Genomic DNA, 19,543 nt, shown 5'->3' on the forward strand with positions numbered 1-19,543 from the left:
TTATCGATTTACTAACTTTATAATCTCCGAACCGCAAAATACATTAGTACGCCATTATACACTGAGTTGACTTCTGCAGAAAGCCTCAATTAAAATCTTTTCGCTTACTTTAAACCTATTCTATTATTATTAATTTCGCTTATTTCAAGCCTACATTAATATGAGGTTGACTATTTTTGTGAATAACCATAGTCCATTATATTATCAAGAGATGATTATATATCATGATATAAGAGATCCTTATATATTATGACATAAGATATTTTATCATGATATAAGAGATCCTTATATATTATGATATAAGATATTTTATCATGATATAAGAGATCCTTATATATTATGATATAAGATATTTTATCATGATATAAGAGATCCTTATATATTATGATATAAGATATTTTATCATGATATAAGAGATCCATTATATGTCATTATATTGTGGCCATTATATTATCAAAAGATGTTAAACCACTCTTAGAACATAAGGCTTGTTGGTGAATAATGCAGTGGAGTTCAAGAATCGAATGCCCTACGTCTGTTTGAAATAAACTAATGAAAACCTTTTTTCCCACCATATTTGGAGCACCATCAGTTACTGAAACAATTCTTTTCAAATAAATTTCTCTCTCAGCAAGCGAATTTTTAACAACAGTACAAATATATGTTAAAAAAAATGGAATGGGGAATTTTAAATGGAATGGGAACACTCGCGTTTGTTCGTAATACTTTATAGTGAATTTTGTTATTTTGAAATAAAATGTAAACCGTTTTGATCGGCGGCGTGCCCAAAATATTGTGTCGCATGCCATCAATGGAACACGTTCCACTGGTTCGCCATCCCTGTCCTAGAATCACTTACGGCATACAGTATTTTGGGACAACAGGCAGCAATCGCTTATTAATTATAGCAATTTAAGAACAGATACAGATAATCCATACAGGTGTTTTGCATCAAAAAATGCTTGAGTAAATTTGATATACGACATTTTGATTCACAGTGATGCTATAGAATCTGTAATCAAACTGCATCTCAGAATCGAAAAGAAGAGGAAGGAGCAATATATCGAAAAAGAATTTTCTCCATTTTGATTAGAGTAAATTGTATTTTAAAAACGATAAAAATTAAGAAAACATTTCAATAAACTTTTATTTTTAGAGCCCTACATAAATATTTAGAGCAATATTATGCTATTTTTCACTGAGACTCGGATTGCTGAAAAAAAGTTATTAGCAAATAATATTTAAACATTTTCTGCAAAATCAATAAAAATGCTGCAATAAAATAACCATTCTGCCGATGTAAGCTTTTGTCATGCAATATAATCCCATGCCCATTAAAGTATTCATAATTACTGCTGAAACAAGTATATGGAATGGCATTATATGAGCTGATAAATATGCATTTTAGTACTTTATTTTAAAAGTGTAGCTTATTTTTTTTAAAAAAAGGTGATTTTTTTTTATAAAAATTTTATAAAGAGAGAAAAAGTAATAAAGATCGGAAAAAAATTGCTGAAAAAAATAGTAAAACGATTTTGTTTCATATTGCATTGAAACATGTCAAACATGTAATCCGAAAAAAGGCTAAATTTTTCTTTATTTTTTAAGTTTTTAAAAAGTTTATATATTTTTTATGTCTTTAATTTGATTTAAGTTCTTATTTTTTAAAGTTTCTGTTTTTTTCTTTTTCAACAGAATACAAATAAAAATATTTACATAAGCTTAAAAATATTAAAAGTTGTTAAAAACATTTACATCAATTTGAGTTAGTACCATTTATATACATAAATATCTAATTAAATGTGAGATATCTTTCATATTTCGCTTGGAATTCATCTCCCATCAACAAAAATCTTGATTCATCGGAATAGATCTGAAAGGTAGACTCTGAATTTTTCTTATACAAATTTGAAGCTTTTCTCCTCTCTCTTTAGAAACTAATCAATAGTTTTCATTCGAACCTAAACGAACTTTAGTGACATTTGAAAAATGAGTAATTTTTTATTCATTCATTTGTTTTTATTTCGTGTTGTAAGTAAGAGTTGTAATGAAGAAATTTTACGTTACTTAATGCAATCTAGTAATCTTACATTCCTTTAACATTTTATGTAAAATAATAAAATGAAACTAACAGTAAAAAAATAATTATAGAAGCTTTGCTGAAACTCCTTGATTAGATAAGTAATATATGCTCCTATTTTTATGCTGTTGGTTGGAGTTATTAAATTGTAATACATTTAATTACTGGAGCATAGGATCAATATTTCCTCTCCCCAATTAGGTTTAATAGTCATTTACCATAAAAGATTACTTATCCCAACCTTGCTTATATATTCGGAGTAATTAGAGTGATAATTGTTTCGACAATACCAAGGTAATTGGTTTGGAATCCGAAAAGTCATCATCGGCAATGCCTAAACCTTTGCTGCAGGACGAACACTCCGTCATCGGAATGTAGGTAACTCGATCTTGAACCATTGGTATATCCCAAGGTATATCTCGATCACTCACTTCTTATCCAGCTACATATCATTCAAGTGCTCATAGTGCCCCCACAGAGGATATAAATTTTGATAAGAAAAAGACTAGGTTCTGCGGAAAAGGTTATAAAAGTCTGTTTCACAAATTAATAAATGACAAAAAAATTAATTCTATCTGAGGAAAGCAATAATATGAATTTTTTACAGTATGCTGCATATTTTTTAAACACAATATAAATAACCCCCGTGATGTAGTGACCTGCCAAAGAATCTCTTGTAGAGATCATTCCATGTTCTACAGTAAAAATGACTCGTTTCCATATGCCTAACATTTATCCAACCATGGCTTAAAATTTATTCAATAATTTTAGAATATCTTTGTCTACGAAAAATGCTTAAGTAACTCTATATAAAAATTTTAAAAAATCCTATAACCGTTCTTCAAATAATCTGAATTTTTTGTTTTTATTGTAGAAAGGGTATCTTTTTAGATATTTATTCTATATTTTATGGATGCTACTACCTTCCTTCTAAGAAAAAGAACTCAGAAGCGCAATTGCTTATCAGAAGAATATTTCATATCATGTAGCAATAAGGGAAATTTGACATTTTCTTGCTTGAGCCATATAACTCTGTAATCTTTTCTACATTCTCTGCGAATCTTATCTCGAAGGCTTTACTCTCGAAGAACGTGAAAAGAGTAGTAAATACATAAATACAATTGTTTTTTTAACTGAATTTTTGTTTCCACTCCACGGTATCTCGTCCCTACTTAGCAAGTAGGAAGCAGATGATAACAAATTTCATGATGACCATCGAGAAATTTTCTAAGTTTTTATTTATCAAAGTTTACATTTTTTCCTTTGTACTTAATGTTATATCTAACTTACTGATGTTTCTTAACGAGTGCCTTTTAGAATAGTAAATAGAAAATAGATACCAATTACTGTTACTTTAAAGTGGTAACATTTGCAGACTTGATAAAAATATCCTGTTTTAAATTCAATGTAGAGTATAAACGGTGATTTTAAAATCACAGAACAAATTTGAAACATATGTCAGGTATATAAAAGCAACAATACAATAAAGTTCTTTTACAATAGAACAGAGGGGGCAAACACAAGGAAAGAATTCTACAGGGCAGACTTTTCTTTTCTACGGGAAGTCTTTTACTATAGGGAAGATTTAATAAAAGAAATGGATATTTTATCATAAAAAACTAGAATTAGAGAATGAAAATATTTTTTGGTTAATGTGAAGATATGCCAAAGAGATCGGTAAAAGATCGATTATATTCTTATACGTTCAAACTATCGCAGGTGTATGTCGACCAGCACAGATAAGCTCAGATGAAAGATGAAACAAGAAACCGAGAAATCATACCAAGGAGGCAAACATGACAGTCCACATGTTCATGAAAATTATAGACTATTGACTAGACTAGTAAAATATTTTAGTTAGAAAATCTGCCAAGTGTTCGAAAAAGTCATTTACAATCTTTAAAGGTAATGCTATTCTAAAATCTAATTTAAACTTAATTAATTTCCAAAGTTTTGTCTTAAATTAGCCTATATTAGCTTCATTCTAAAATATTCTCTTATTTCCTGATCCTATTCCACTTTTTCTATTTAATCAATGCAACAAAATCTCTGTGAAAACGCTTTAGTCAGAGGTTCCCACACTCCGAGTGAAGGGATAAAATACTGTCCAGCTAAGCATATTCTTTTAAATGATCCCTATGATTTCCTTTCCTGTGATTGACACGTGTTAGAAATCCCTTTTAAAATCTCACAGTATATATTTATAGGGATAAAATTTTCATCAGCTGTTCCTCATTTCGTTTTGTGTCGTGCTCGTCCTTCAGCGAAAAATCATGAAAAATAATACTTATAATGACACAATACTTAATACTCCTGTTTAATGACACAATATCATTTAAACCTTTTTCTAACACATTGCTAAAAATTTTAAATTATTTAAAAAGAAAGCTATATTGGCTTTTATACTTGTTCAAAAGATATTATCTATACAGTCTTTAAAAATATGATATAATATTTTTCATATTAAAATTATTAAGAAAGGATAGAGTTTTAAATAATGAAAATTTTTTTAAAATAAAACTTAACAAACGTTTCCTAAAAACTGAATTTTTTTGGCCTGCCTTAGCTTTTTTTATCTAAAGATTTATGTTGCTATATAAAATGAAGTGAAACCAGGGATTTTAAAATGTTTATTTATACCCATTATTGCAACATTTTCCAATGGTAAATATATGTCATATTTTATGATTTTCTGATACCGTTACTGGAAATTCAGTCCATCTTGAAACTTACTTTATGGAAGGTTTTTTATTTCAATTTGATTGATTTGTAGAAAAGGAAAGGAGATGGTTAAATTAACTTCCCATTTTGAAACACGTTAGACATTAGTGACATATGATGAATCGTGGTCAGGCCATAATAATGAATCGGCAGTCTATTGTTCAAAATTCTTACCATAGAAATGTGGGGATATCTGGCTCGCGCCAATAGATTTAATTACGCTCATATAATATTGGCTGATAATGAATATTTAACTGTGGCATCCGAGTGTATTGAATTGTAATTTTAAAATCTCAATTATGTCATTTATAGACGTTATAATTCGATACGAAAATGTAATAAAAACTATAAACATGTCAAGTGTTCTCTTCATTGAATCAATCCACGGCACAATTCCGAAACAGAACGAACGCAATTAAGGGTTTAAGCTGATGACTCGTATGATTCAAATGCATTATACTGTTCTGATTGATATAAAGCAGAAAATTCGTATTTATTAGATTTAGGAGTTTAACTCTGCAATCTTCCTTTTAAATGGTTTGAAATTTCCTCCCCTTGAAGTCTGAACAGCAAGTCAAACTCGTAAGTGCTTAGGGATGAAACGCTGTATGGGGGTGGGAGGATTGTTGAATCAAGGAGGGATATGAAGCAATGAATGTCGATATGCAATGCTTTTTGTTTAGTTATAGATTTTGCTGTAAAATGAATGAAGTCGAGAAATATTTCGGATGCCAGTGGAATATGGGACCCCCCCCCATTAATTTCTAAATATGAGTTACGCCATAATCGGCCACGGCGCAACTTCACCCATAAGATGCAAGTTCCATCATAAGTAGGAGTAGCTAAAACCACACCATTATTATATCCGCCAGAGTGGCGAGAACCAATCATCATACCGGAAACTTGCTATTCCCATATCAGAGCCCCCCCCCCCCTCGGTCGGAGTTATAATCACTGAAATATTGCCTTAAGCAATGTATCTTTCAGTCCATAGAAACGACTAGATAACATTTTATCACAAAATATTCTATGAAATATGGTTGGACAGTCAAAGACAAAAACTGTTTTTAATATGATAAATATTAGAGGCTTGTTATTATTTGTTAATTCCGTGATCCATGATGCGATATACATGATGCAAAAAACATTCAAAACATTCTACAAGATAGATGTTTGAACTTTGAGCTATTAATTTTGGCGCATAGTTACTTCTTAAATAGTACGGATTCTGTAAGAAAGGAAGGAAAATATTTAATTTAAAATTAATCGAAATGTTTAGGTTTTCCCTAAATAATTTCGGTACATATTATTGCACAAAAACTATTTGTGTATCACTTTAAAATTTAGTTTTTCAATACAATTTCATACAATTCAATACAATTAGTTTCAGTACAATTTTTTCTCTATTTTTAATGCATATTTTACATTACTTTTATAATTGTTTTTCTACGCACACGAACGGTTGCAATGATATTAAATGCATTTTTTTTTTATCAAAATCCAAACGGCAAGTCCAAATTTTTAATAATAATGCAAAGATGAACGAATCAAGCCTAAAACTTTATCATAGCATGATGTTTCGGACTAGAAATTCGAAGATCTTCTGAGTATTTTTTTAAATTCAAAAATTTAACAATAAGATAAAGCATCATTTTTCATTTGTCCGCAAAGTTTCCCCTCATGAAAAGGAAAATGCTTTCTTTGTTTCTATTCAGTGCTTTGTAATTTTAAGTAATTATAATAAACATAAAAAGAATAACCAAAACTTTTAAGTGATTAAAATATTCAAATTTTATAATGTTTTTAAGATCTCAATTCTGCTTTAATTGGAGTGGGATTTTCAATTTAATATTATCGACCCCTTTAATCATATTTTCAAACATCAAAGATTTATTCTATTTTATTTGTGTTTACCGTAGATACCATCTAATTGAAATTGAAGTTAGTATAGACCACAGAGGAGAATGTTTTTGATAGCTATGCTGATTTTCATAGAGCGGATGATGTTTTTTAAAGTCCTATATTAATCAATATTATCTTGCTATTTTTGAAGAATTCTTTACGATTCCTACTTTTTTTAAAAATATCATAAAAATAGTTGTATACATTTTCGAAACACAATATACTTTTATTAAATCGACAGAAAGTGTTTTCTGGCTGATGTACATATACCTTAACCAGACTCGACGGTTCTTCCCGTGCTTGTTTTCGTTTGATATTTGCGTCAATTTCTGACACTTAGATGAATTGCGTCAGCATAATAAACAGCTTCAGCTACTTTTGTCCACAAGGGAAAAAATTCAGTAGCAACATAAATGAATATATTGAAATTTGGATATTATAATTTTTGTTTCTCTGAGGACATAAAATGCAGACATTCTTCTCATACTCAAAATCCCACAAGATAAAAATTATAGTTTAGGATGATCAATAGAAATTACCGGACAAAACTGAAGGCTTCTTAGGAATTATGTTTAGTAAAAATATGATTATAAGCTGGATAATATAAGATACGATATAAAACCTTAAATAATGTATTACATTATACAGCAAAAATTCTTGTGCATGCTGGAATTTAATAATGATAAAAAATAAATTAATCATAGACAAAAAAAAACATTTAAAACATACTTTTTTCTAATGAATCTAATAATTAACTATTTAGGAAATAAGCATGCCGCTTTAGATGAAGTTAGAAACTATTTAAAACTACTTCTCTTACGTACAGCTTTAATTCAATGCTTTAAAATTTAAAGCATACGCATAATGATTTCCTTATTTTAAACAACATAATTAAATAAGTTTTGTTTTAGCTTGAAACTAGGCATTAATTATTTTGAAAAAAGTAATATAAATGAATTTAATACTAGAGAGTGAGTTATATCTGAATCATTATCATTTTTACTTATTAAAAATTAAATGTGGATAATTTATTTAATAATGAAGTGGGGAAGCATTTATTTTAAATTTTTGGCTTGAAACAACTTCTATATCCTTTACACACATTGATTGATTTATACAATTGCAACTGAAAAATTAAAATCGTGCTGTATATTGTCAAATTATTTGAAAATTTAAATTTTTTATTTACGCACTCACTTAATTATTTTTAAATTATCTTCAATTAGTTTAAAAATTTATTCTGAAAACATAACTATTCATATTCATTTCATTCACATAAATCAAAAACGACAGTTAAAAGCAACATACCCTTTCTCGAAAGAGTTTTTAATTCAGCTTCTAAACAAGCCAGAGCAAAAAATGCGCTGGCATATATCCAAAAGTTCATTAGCATATTTCAGTTTGACAGTCATTAAACAATCTCATCAAAATTATTTTCATCAACACGTTTTTGCTCATCATGTTACAACTCTCCTCTATTATATGTTAACCGATTCATTGAAATGCACTCTTCAAACATCAACAAGCGATTCTGTCAACTGTGAAATTCGACTTTTATCAGTCGCGACCAAAGTCTACCTTTGGTTGTAGGTAAACCGCGATTTGCATTCCAGCGTCCGCAGCAGTTTTGTGTCCTGCCTCCACATTAGGCGGTGAGTCGCTTGCGATGAGAAAATAATAATATTTATTTGCAAAAAAATAGAGGCAAATGTAAAGCATATTGCGACCTTCGCGAATGTCAATGTTATGAATGACATCGACTACTGTTCGACAGATGCGTAGAACGATAATTAAAACAAATCCAATTTTCCTTGTTTCTAAAACTAGAGATTCTTTTGTGCCTGGTATTCTCCATTGAAAAAAAGAAGCATTTTTGTAGCAAAAAATGTTTGTCTTTCAGCTTCATATGCTTTGCTTCAGCTTCATATGCTTTTTTTGAAGTGTATATTTTTTTCATAATTTTATTTAAAAAAATTTTCTATGAAATCAAGAATTAACAAAAAGAGCTAATTTCACTTTTTGCTGTGTTTTATAAAATACGATTTTTTTTAAACGAAGGAAATTGCTTACTGGATATTTATTTCTCTTAAAAACTGTTCGTCTAGCCTATGTCGAAGAACGGGTAATTTAAAAGCTTACGAACAAACTTTATGCTTTATATGTGTGCCTTCTTCAATCCTATAAATATAATGAAAGAAATTAAAGGTCTTTGAAAACAGATCCGTTGTGGACAGCCTTTAAGCTGTTTCTGAATAGGATATCAATTTTACAATTTAAACCAAATAAATGTTTAATGTAAATGCTATAAATGTAATAGAACTTCCATGATAAATAAAGCTGCGCAAGAATTAAGAAACAGTAAATGTAATTCCCCTCATTATAAAAATAATTTCCATATCTTTATAGAAAAATATCATGTAAAGCAACCTGATACATCCAAAAAGAATTTTTATATATTCACTTTGATAATTATATTTCAGCTCCTGAATAGGAGAATAAGTACTATAGATACAAAATAAATCTTGAGAGGATGTTTTCATGCTTGGAAGATTGGATAGTAATGATGTGTATCAATAAGAATAATACATACAATAAAAGTAATAAGTTTACGTAAAGTTTCAGTAAGAATGATAAGTTTAGTAAAATGATACGATTACGTAAGAATGATAACTTTCAGACTTTGTAAGAATAGTACGTTTGAGTAAGAATGATATGTTTACGTAAGGATATGATATTTTACGTTATATTCACACGTTAAAGAAAGCATGTAACATGATATATCATTCGCATAGTATCTTCAAGTATCAACGTATTATTCGTGTTCTTAAGAATATGTTGTCTTCGTAATAATGGCTTTGTAATAATATTTCTATCTATCCTAATATAGGCTTTATTCCAATATTGGCTTCATAAGGTCTTAGAAAGAGTTGACACATTAATATAATTTATAGTAAATCTGTGAATCATAGACATATTTAACAATTTTTAATTCATTCAAAATTTGCATTATCTGAGATTTTGTTTACCTTTGTTGTCGAACAAAAGCAGTTAGGTTAATTTAATTAACTCATTCACGACGGATAAGCAGTAATAAACACAGAATTCGTTTTTCGTTACCGAAATTATGCAAACATGCATTTAAAAGAAAAATATATTCAAAATAACGAGGCCTAGATGAACGCTTAAAAAGATAAATTTTGGAAAAATGTTAAAATATGCATTATCTGATAAGGTTCCTCCTTCGATATTACTTATCTTGCAGTTATTAAATATGTAAGAAATAAACTAAATAAACTATCTACATCAACGGGAATAAACCAAAGTATTGCATGAAAACTAAGAAACCAGAATAAAAATATATTTATGAAGAAAGCGAATAACCTCGATAAAAATGTATACATATTATTTTTTTAAAATTATGGATGATATAAAATTGTCTCGATATCTTTATTGTATGTATAAAGTGTAAGAGTATGATATAAAATGTAAACTTCCCCGTAACTTTACTTTCACTTTCTTTAACTTCTTTTCACTTTCAATTTTACATCCAATAAAATCACAGTAACCCTAAATACGACTCACGCCTTTTTCATTTTCCAATCAATTTTAAGGCTCATTTTCAGACGACCAGAAACCATTAGTTAAACGCTTGCATCTGTTTTCTGATTGTAAGCTTTATCTTTTCGCTAGGAGGAATCAAAAGAAACAATTCAATCTGATTGGATATGGAATATTGTGGGATTGCTCAGAAAAAAGTTTATTATTGGATGTTTTAATTCAATTATATTTCCTCGATTATTTTTTTGAAAAATTCATTTTTTAGATTAAATGCAGTCAAGTAATCGGATGTCAATTTAGTATTTTAAAATTTTTAATTAATTTATATAATTTCAATTAAACGTATGTCGAATTATGCAACATTTTCATGAAAAAAGAAATATTAGTTTCAAGTTCATCATTACTGTAAAAAATTAGATACGAACTTACTTTTAGACAGCTTTTCAGGAAATTATTTAGTATTATCAGATGAAATTGAATATTCGATTATACAAGTAACAAAAGATACTATAACATATTTTTACGATATCGTACAAAATTACGAATACTGCACAATGTCTTAGACAAATTGAATATCTCATCAGTATGATGCAATCCTGTTAAAGAATAGGAATATTTCGCCTTCAGTAGTTAGAGTGCTTCGGGAAAATATCGATTAACCAAATTAATTGAATTATTTAGATAATTTAGTACTTCGGATATCCTGATATTTTGAATGCTATCAATCTTTCAAAGACACATTGACAGTTTTTTGTTTTATAACGAAGGAACCATTTGATGACTATACAAATAAAATGTACCCACAAAACCACAAAATACTTAACAATATTGCTACGATCACATTGCGATATTGTATAAAATTGTAAAAAATTTGTATTATATATTTGCACTAAAAAGAAAAAGAAAGATTTGCTCCTATATATCAGATTATTATATTAAAAATGTGAAGTAATTTTTAGTTCTAATAAATTTATTACAAAGCCACTTTTTAAAATTATGGGGAAATTTTAAAAGATAAATATATATATAAAAAGAAATAATCAGTGCTGTAGAATCGTGCTGCCATCTATTGCATAAAATACAGATTAATAGAACAAAACATTTCAGGAACTCCTCTTAGATGGCAGTCTGTCTCACATTTGAAGAATGCATTTCAGCGACTGGTTTCGTGGAAATCATTTGAACAATTAAAAAAAAAAAAAAAATACAGCAAATGATAGTCATAAATGTCATTTATTCTTATTTGATCTTTAAAAGTAGCAAGGCAGATTCTTGCTTCTTTCATCGATTTTCAATAATATATTTTTTATTGGCTTCGTATGTAAGTTCACAATTCTATTGCAAATGCTGATATTAACTCATCTTAATTTTACAGTTATTACATATTTAAAAAATAAAAGTTTCAATTTTGAGATTCTTATTCAATTTTTTAAATAAATCCTTACACTGTTGTTAAATGTACTACATAGTGTTGTATCTTTGACTAAGGGGCGTTATATCTTTGGCCTACAAATATTATAAATGCAATCGTAAATGGAAAAATGCACATGAAAAGATAAGAGAATTATTTTCGATTAAATTGCTAGTTTTTACACATAAGAAGAGGTTTAAAAATATATTGAAATATATTTATTAGGTTACTATTAGATGAATGAGAAAAATCTTTATTGAACTTTATAATTTGGAAATATACATCTGCACTTGCAGAATTCATCTTTTCTCAGCTTTTTTTTAAGCAGCAGTTTCTTTTAAATTCTTTTCTATTTTTTAAAATAAATTTTATGGCTATAATTTTCGCCCTAATATATCCGCAATGCTTGTTAAGCTAGTGTATCTAGGTTGTGAGTGATAATCTTCGATTTCACTTTTGGTTTTTCTTTACTTGTTCCTATTCTTCGCTGAAGGTAAAGCTTCTTTTCTCAAGATGCATTTAGATTGAATGAGTTGGCATCAGATTCTATGATGACGAACCTATATTGGAATCGTGTATAAAATATGGATAAAATATTGTTCAAATATTTACAGGTAAAGGCAGAAACTCGTCATTAGTGAAAATCTTATTAAAGGGAACAAAACCTATATTATTGAATGTATCTCTACGATTTAAATAAATCTGGGCATTAGCTGGCCAGGTGCTCCATATGATTATTGTTTATACTGCGTATTATTTGTCATTATATTTGTAATACTGTGTACGGCTTGTAATATTGTTATCCATTGAATTTCCATAAAAATATGTTGTTCATTTTATCTAGTGCATCCGCAAGTTTATCTATTTTTACTTAATTCACTGATAAAAAAACTCTGAAGCGATCCCCCTTTGTGCTACAATGTCATTTCTGTTGTTAGAATGATTCATTTCTGTACGCCTGTCTTACTTCTAAAGTTTGCCACATGTACAACATCACTCAGGATTATTTATATCATCTGTTATTTTCTTAAATTAGCAGAACATCAAAATTAAAAGTTAGAAATGCTACACAACAAGCATATGCTGTTTTATTTAGAGTCAGCTATATAAATTCCAAATATTTCTGGATGTTTAGAATTATGACATGAAATAACATATAAGAGGTTGATGAAAAAATAATTCTTTGAGGAATTTATATGCTGAGTGGCAATATTCTTATTCGGGACACTGTATCGGTAACAACTAATTTTGATGGTATCATATATCTTGGTATATTCAAATCTTGAAGTTAAGCAATTCAGAACAATGGGCAATGAACGACAGAATTTTAAAAAATTCCTAAAACAAACGATAGAGAAAGATAGGCAAGTAGTCATTAGTTTAAATATTCATTAAATATCAAAATAAATAGGTTAAAGGTTTAAAAAAATGGTAATTTTAATCAGATATTTCTTTCTTTATTTTTAGAATTTTTTGTCATTCGTTGCTCCATGTTTTGAAATGTAAATAACTGAAGTTTGGTACTTTATGCTATCTGAGTTTTTCTCTATATAACTTTAAATATTTGCTTTATTTACAAAATTTAACTTTTTTCTGATATATTAGGAAAAATACATGATTTTGATAGATTTTTTTTTACTGAATTTAAATATGCAAATACTTTGGTTCCATTGTTCGTAGTGTTTTGCTCCATCTAGATTAAATGTGAATGAAATGCGTGTGCATGATTGAAAATGAATGGAATGTATATATAATAAAATGTGAATATGTACTGTATGCATGACATTATCCAACATACTTAAAATGTTTGAGATGAAGATTCTTTTGTTGATTTACATTTAGAAAATCCCACATCAAATCCAGTAGAGATCAGCTAAAATTCCTTCACTTTTCTGTTCTTAGAATCTCTTTCGTCAATATCCAACTTCCTTAAAATGCTTGAAATACAGATCTTTTCATTAAATCATTCAATCACTCAAAAATATTCTCTTACAGCAACGAATCGTTTGAAGTTCATGTAAGGCCATACAAACTCAATAAAGTTGTTTTGCAGATGACTTTATAATGCAAACTAAATAAACTTCTTTAACTATTCAATATTTTCCCCCAGAAAGTCATCTTTATTTAAACTGCATCATTAACGTGCTTATCGCCTGCTCTAAAAATATTATACAAAAAAGAGCTTTTTTTTAAATTTTTTTTTATTCATTTCTCAGCGTTTCTTATTTTTTCCGCCTTCACTTTCCATTTCCGCCATTTCATATTCAAAAAAAAAAAAAAAAAAAAAAAAAATGCTTCTTTATATGCATTTTACCTACCCTTAAAGCTTGGCTCATGAATTCAGAGACACCCTGTATATAAATGAAAATATTTATAAGATTTTGCCATTTTAAAAATGGGAGCATAGTTTTAATGGTATTATTCCCATTGCCAGTTCTTCGAGATTTCTCTGATAGATAGTTGAGTTGTTCCGCAGATGCTACCGAAAATTGAGGAGATTCTGCTTCAACTTATGGTTTTTATTTTATTAACTTAACTAGAAAGGAAATACCGCATTCAAAAATGGAAATCATATTGATAATTATACTGTGATACGTAGTATGGAAAATCAATATAAGCAAAAAGACTGTTAACTGACTACTGTGATCCGTCCGTAGGCACACACATAACAGGGCGGGGAGAACCAACCACCATACCGGAAACTTCTTATCGTCATTTCTGAGGTACCTCCTAGTGGGAGAGTTTATAACCATAAAAAAATGAATTTGCCCCTTCCTGCCAACTAAACTCCTTCCAATTAAATTCTTATGAACTAAATGACAGAAATATCATGGGCTCGGTTGTCCCAAAATAATCCCCATTACGACCGGCTCATGTACAACTTGCCATCGATGAGCAAAATCGCTATTTTTGCTCCCACAAGGAAAGCAAGAACCAGTTTATTGTTTTGACAATTTCAAAATCTCTACGTCTAAAGTGCTTCTTTAGTGAGATTTGTTTTTAAAAACACAGATGAATAAATAAAAAAACTATAATTAATATATGATGAAATACCATTTTCTGCTTAATAGTAATATGATTCTCTGGTTCAATGAAAATAATCGATGAAAATTTCCTGTGTTTAACTAAAATTTGCGTATTGATCTAAAAACAGTTATTTTCAAGAAATCAACTATTATGGTTTCAGTAAGCAATAACAGATCAAAATTTCTAAAAATATAAGCAGACTACCATGTTAACCTGAACCGTTGCCAATAGCATGAAGTATACAAAAAAAAAAGAACTACGAATCTGTAGATATTATTGAAGGAATTTCTCGGATGATGCATCAAAGGTAGTAATTAAGTCAAAGCACATTTATCACTTTTGAGTTCAGAGAATTTGTTTTCATCCCAAGCTGTTACATTATTTTAGTAAATAGTAATGACACAAAACATATTTTTATATAAAGGGTGTGCCAAAATTAATGTAAGTTTTGAATTTGCCAACATTCCTGCAGTAAAGTGTTGGCAACCCTAAGAAAAATATATGACAGCTGATAGTATAGGGTTAGTAAACATGGACCGTTACACGACAGAACAATGTGTTTTCATTATTGAACAATATTTCAAAAATAATGAAATTCTGGCTGCCAACATTCAAAAATTCGAGAATTAGCCCCCTAGATACTGTGATGTAACACCATTGCATTTCCTTTTATGTGGTTATTTGAAGTCAAAGGACTATGTCAACAAGTCTACAAGCAAGCGTGCATTGAAGGAGGAAATTCAGCCCCATTTATGCAAAATGGTCATGGAAAATTTCGGCAAAAGAGTGCGTATGTGCCAGCAAAGCCGTGGAGGCCATTTGCCTTTTGTTATTCCATACATAACCCTATCCTACTTTACGATTCAATAAAACTATAACAATTTAAGCCTTTCTAGGGCCGTGGGAAGTATGCTTCCCACCAAATTTATCAATCTTTGTATGAATTTATGTAGGTTGGCATAAGTTCTGACAAATTTTTTTTTAGAAAGACAGAAACTTAGATGCTTCAGTTCTTTTTCTTACACAAAATGATATGCCTTGATTTGTTACTTATTTATTAATTAACTAATCAAATTAAATTTATCTAATAAGTTAAATGAATCCCTTTCCTTGTTCTAATTTCAAGCCTAAAAATATTTTAACATAATATGACCAGAAAAAAATGGCCCTTTAAAGGGTTAAAGAAAAAAAACTGTTTTTTTTAAAATTTAATTTTTATTTTGTATTAACATGTTCTATCGCGTATGTTCTATTATGTTCTATCGCGTAACGCTCCATTTTTACTAACCCTAAACTATCAGCTGCCAAATGGTTATTTTTAATAGAGCTGCTAACACTTTACTTCACGAATGGTGGCAAATTAAAATCTTGTATTAATTTTGGGACACCCTTTATAATTCGCAAAGTGGCTGAGCGATAGACATATCTCCGCCATAAAAATGAAATTAATGTTGTATCTACTTTAAAATACAATTAAAATAATTTTTAATCAGATTTTAATTAATTTAAATGTCCATTTTTAAAAGATTGTTTAGCACGTTCCGACTGCTCTCTTGCCTATTTAAAATAGTAGTGTATGCGAGTCATAAATCTGAGAAAAGCGATAATCCCTCAAATAATATTAAATAATTCAAAACCGCCATTAAACTATACTAAAATCATACATAAACCACAAGTGTCTTAAATATTTTATATATGCTAAATTGATTAAGAAGGAAAGCAAATTTCCGAAACGGAAATGTCATCTAATTAGATAATGAAAAAAAAAATGGAAGAAAGAAATAAAGAAAGCAGTTAAAGGGTTAAGCTAGATACTTTTCGTATAAATTTCTTCTGTTTATCATCAACTGCATTTTTGTTTATCTTTGAGAAAACAGGTTATTTTCAAAATATTTTTTTGACTTAGGGATTTGTATTTGCACAATTGGCGGAATAAATGATTTTTTTTTTATTTGCCGAGATTACCCGGAAGAAATAATATTCGGATATTTCTTAGCTGTTTTTTTTGTAGCACTTTATAAAATTATTTGAAAAAAATTTGCAATAATGAAAGTGCGCAAATAAATTGTTTAAAAATCTTTTTAAATTCGGCAAAATGAGAAGGAAAAACTGACTTCAAAAATTTAGCATAAAAACACGAAAAATATTTAAAATTATTATATTATTATAATAATTATTACAAAATATTCAATAAATATTCTACCAAACACCTGGTTAAGAACTTATGTTAAATTATGGAAAAAGAACTTACGTTAAAATGCAGTTAGACAGTAAAAGAAGAGCATCTTCCTTTCAGAGCAAAAACATAAGATATTTTGAAACGAGACGCACAGGTGCGGAAGACGATCCCAACTTTTACGAATCTCCTCCAAGAAAAATTTAATGTTTATACAAAATAGGGTTTCAAAATAGTTTACAGAAAATAGTTTATACAGAATGTTTTCAGAATTCTGACAGTTTTCTGGAGATCCAAAGAAAAAGAAATTCACTTTTCTTACTGACAGTGCGTATTTAACATTTTCAAGCTAGAAACAGAATTAGGATTTGACAATAATTCAGCAGTAACTTTGCATTTTTAAAGTAATCTTTGCATAAGAACATCCTTTCCTTCTTTTTAGACTTTTACAAATCGTGGCAATAATTGTTATTTGAATAAATTCTTTTCTTGTTCAATAAATTATCGATAAATTTATGCCTGCTCTTTCTATGCTACATTGTTTAGTATTATAGTTATTTATACAATTAGGATTATTAGGATTTGACAATAATTCAGCAGTAACTTTGCATTTTTAAAATCATCTCTGCATAAGAACATCCTTTTCTTCTTTTTAGACTTTTACAAATCGTGGCAACAATTGTTATTTGAATAAATTCTTTCCTTGTTCAATAAATTATCGATAAATTTATGCCTGTTCTTTCTGTACTACATTGTTTAGTATTATAGTTATTTATACAAAACCATTTGAACATTCCTTTAAATATGTGATTCAACATTTGATTTAATATCTACCCAATATGCCAACTATTCTTATATCTCAGGCTTCTGCATTAACTTCTGACAACTATGACTGTAATGTCTTTTAATTGTAACACTCGCTTTTTCCAGTTGTCACCCAGAAACATAGTAGCATATTGCCACTGTGATGTCAAAATAGCGTATTTGATATTTGCAAGCCTTTTCTTCTTTTTAGACTTTTACAAATAGTGGTAACAATTATCATTTGGAATAAATTCTTTCCTTGTTCAATGAATTACCGATAAATTTATGCCTGCTCTTTCTGTGCTACATTGTTTAGTATTATAGTTATTTATACAAAACCATTTGAACATTCCTTTAAATATATGATTCAACATTTGATATTAATTTCTACCCAATATGCCAAATATTCTTATGTCTCAGGCTTCTTCATTAACTTCTGACAACTATAACTGTAATGTCTTTTAATTGTAACACTCACTTTTTCCAGTTGTCACCCAGAAACATAGTAGCATATTGCCACTGTAATATCAAATCAGCGTATGTGAGTTTTGCCAAAACATTTTATTGATACAAAATACTTAATTATGTTAGTTACATCTGATCTCAAATTCTTGTGTGTCGTAGGTGGTTTCTGCACGTTATAAAATACTGTATGGGATTAGTGGTTACAGCAATATACCAAAAATTCATAAGTTTTGTTTTGTGTGGTTTTCGATGTGTGATGTTTTGATGTAATGACTTACTCTATTACAACAGAATTATTATAGAAACATATTGATAAAAATGGCACTGACAAAAATAAATCGGCCATTATATACTGATAGTATAGCTTCAAATTTTGAGTTATGGTTCATTCATTTTAATAATTCCAAGAAACTTCGGTTTTTTAAAAACATATTTTTATTGTTTAACAAAAAGGTTATATTATAATTTTTAATATTTCCCACTTTCACTTTTTAATTCATGACTCACTTTTTAAAATTTGAATTTTGCTCAATGACGGTTAGAATATTGTAGTTATATAGGTGCTAACTCAGATTACAATGAAAAATCATGCCTTTCGGCCATACTTTAAATTTCCATTTTGAAATTTTAATTTTAAATAATTTTCTTATTATTAAAATGATAATTACATTTTAGATTTAATTTAGGTAAATTTAATGATAGAAGTCATAATTAAGGAATCACCAATTTTTATTAATTTTAATTAAAAGTAGAGCTTAAAATTTTTTTAGTTAGCTAAAAAGTTTTTAAATTTTTATCCTAATTTTCAGTTTTTAGTTTATTATTCATTATTTTAATACTGCTTAATCTTATAACCAATTTTTACCACTGAATGGAATCAAAATTTAATTTAATTAATGCTTTTAATTGACGATCAAGTTCCGAAACTATTAAAATAATATATTGTTAACGGTAATATACAAGTGCTCGAAATTTCATTTCTTTAAAAATCAGGAAAGGAATAGCATCTTCTCAAACGCGAAAATTAATTAAAATTGAGAAGATAGTCAACAATTTTAAGAATTTTAAGAAGAATTGCAACAATTTTAAGAATTTTAAGAAGAATTACAACAATTTTAGAATATCATTGTATTTAATTAGATTTTTTCTTTTGGGTTTAATTAAGTTACATTAACATAGAGTTTAGAAGCATTACTAGGGTTGCTTTGGGACGTGCCTCATAATTTTGGGTCTAGTCAAATGACGAGGATGGCTTCTGGGCTGCTGCTTCCTTTTCCAAGTTCACGTGTCGTTCTGATGGGAGGGCGCTTGACCCACGGCATCGAATTTGGCGTGCCCCAGGCCAGCATTTACGATGAATCTTTACTGGAACAGGGCTTTGAAACTGACGCCTTCCGAC

At 28.7% G+C, this 19,543-nt stretch overlaps 1 protein-coding gene across 2 annotated transcripts in view; it reads right to left on the bottom strand.

The window, feature by feature from the left end:
* Nucleotides 1-8,225, bottom strand: part of LOC129958684 (adhesion G protein-coupled receptor L4-like) — a 54,238-nt gene extending 46,013 nt beyond the window's left edge. For both annotated transcript variants that reach the window (XM_056071329.1, XM_056071330.1), the window contains exon 1: nt 8,012-8,225. In XM_056071329.1, the coding sequence (XP_055927304.1) occupies nt 8,012-8,096 (85 nt within the window). In that variant the 5' untranslated portion in view covers nt 8,097-8,225. The remainder of the gene's footprint in view (nt 1-8,011) is intronic.
* Nucleotides 8,226-19,543: the final 11,318 nt, after the last annotated feature.

The sequence above is a fragment of the Argiope bruennichi genome, chromosome X1, assembly GCF_947563725.1.
Source record: "Argiope bruennichi chromosome X1, qqArgBrue1.1, whole genome shotgun sequence".
Taxonomy (NCBI): Eukaryota; Metazoa; Arthropoda; class Arachnida; order Araneae; family Araneidae; genus Argiope; species Argiope bruennichi.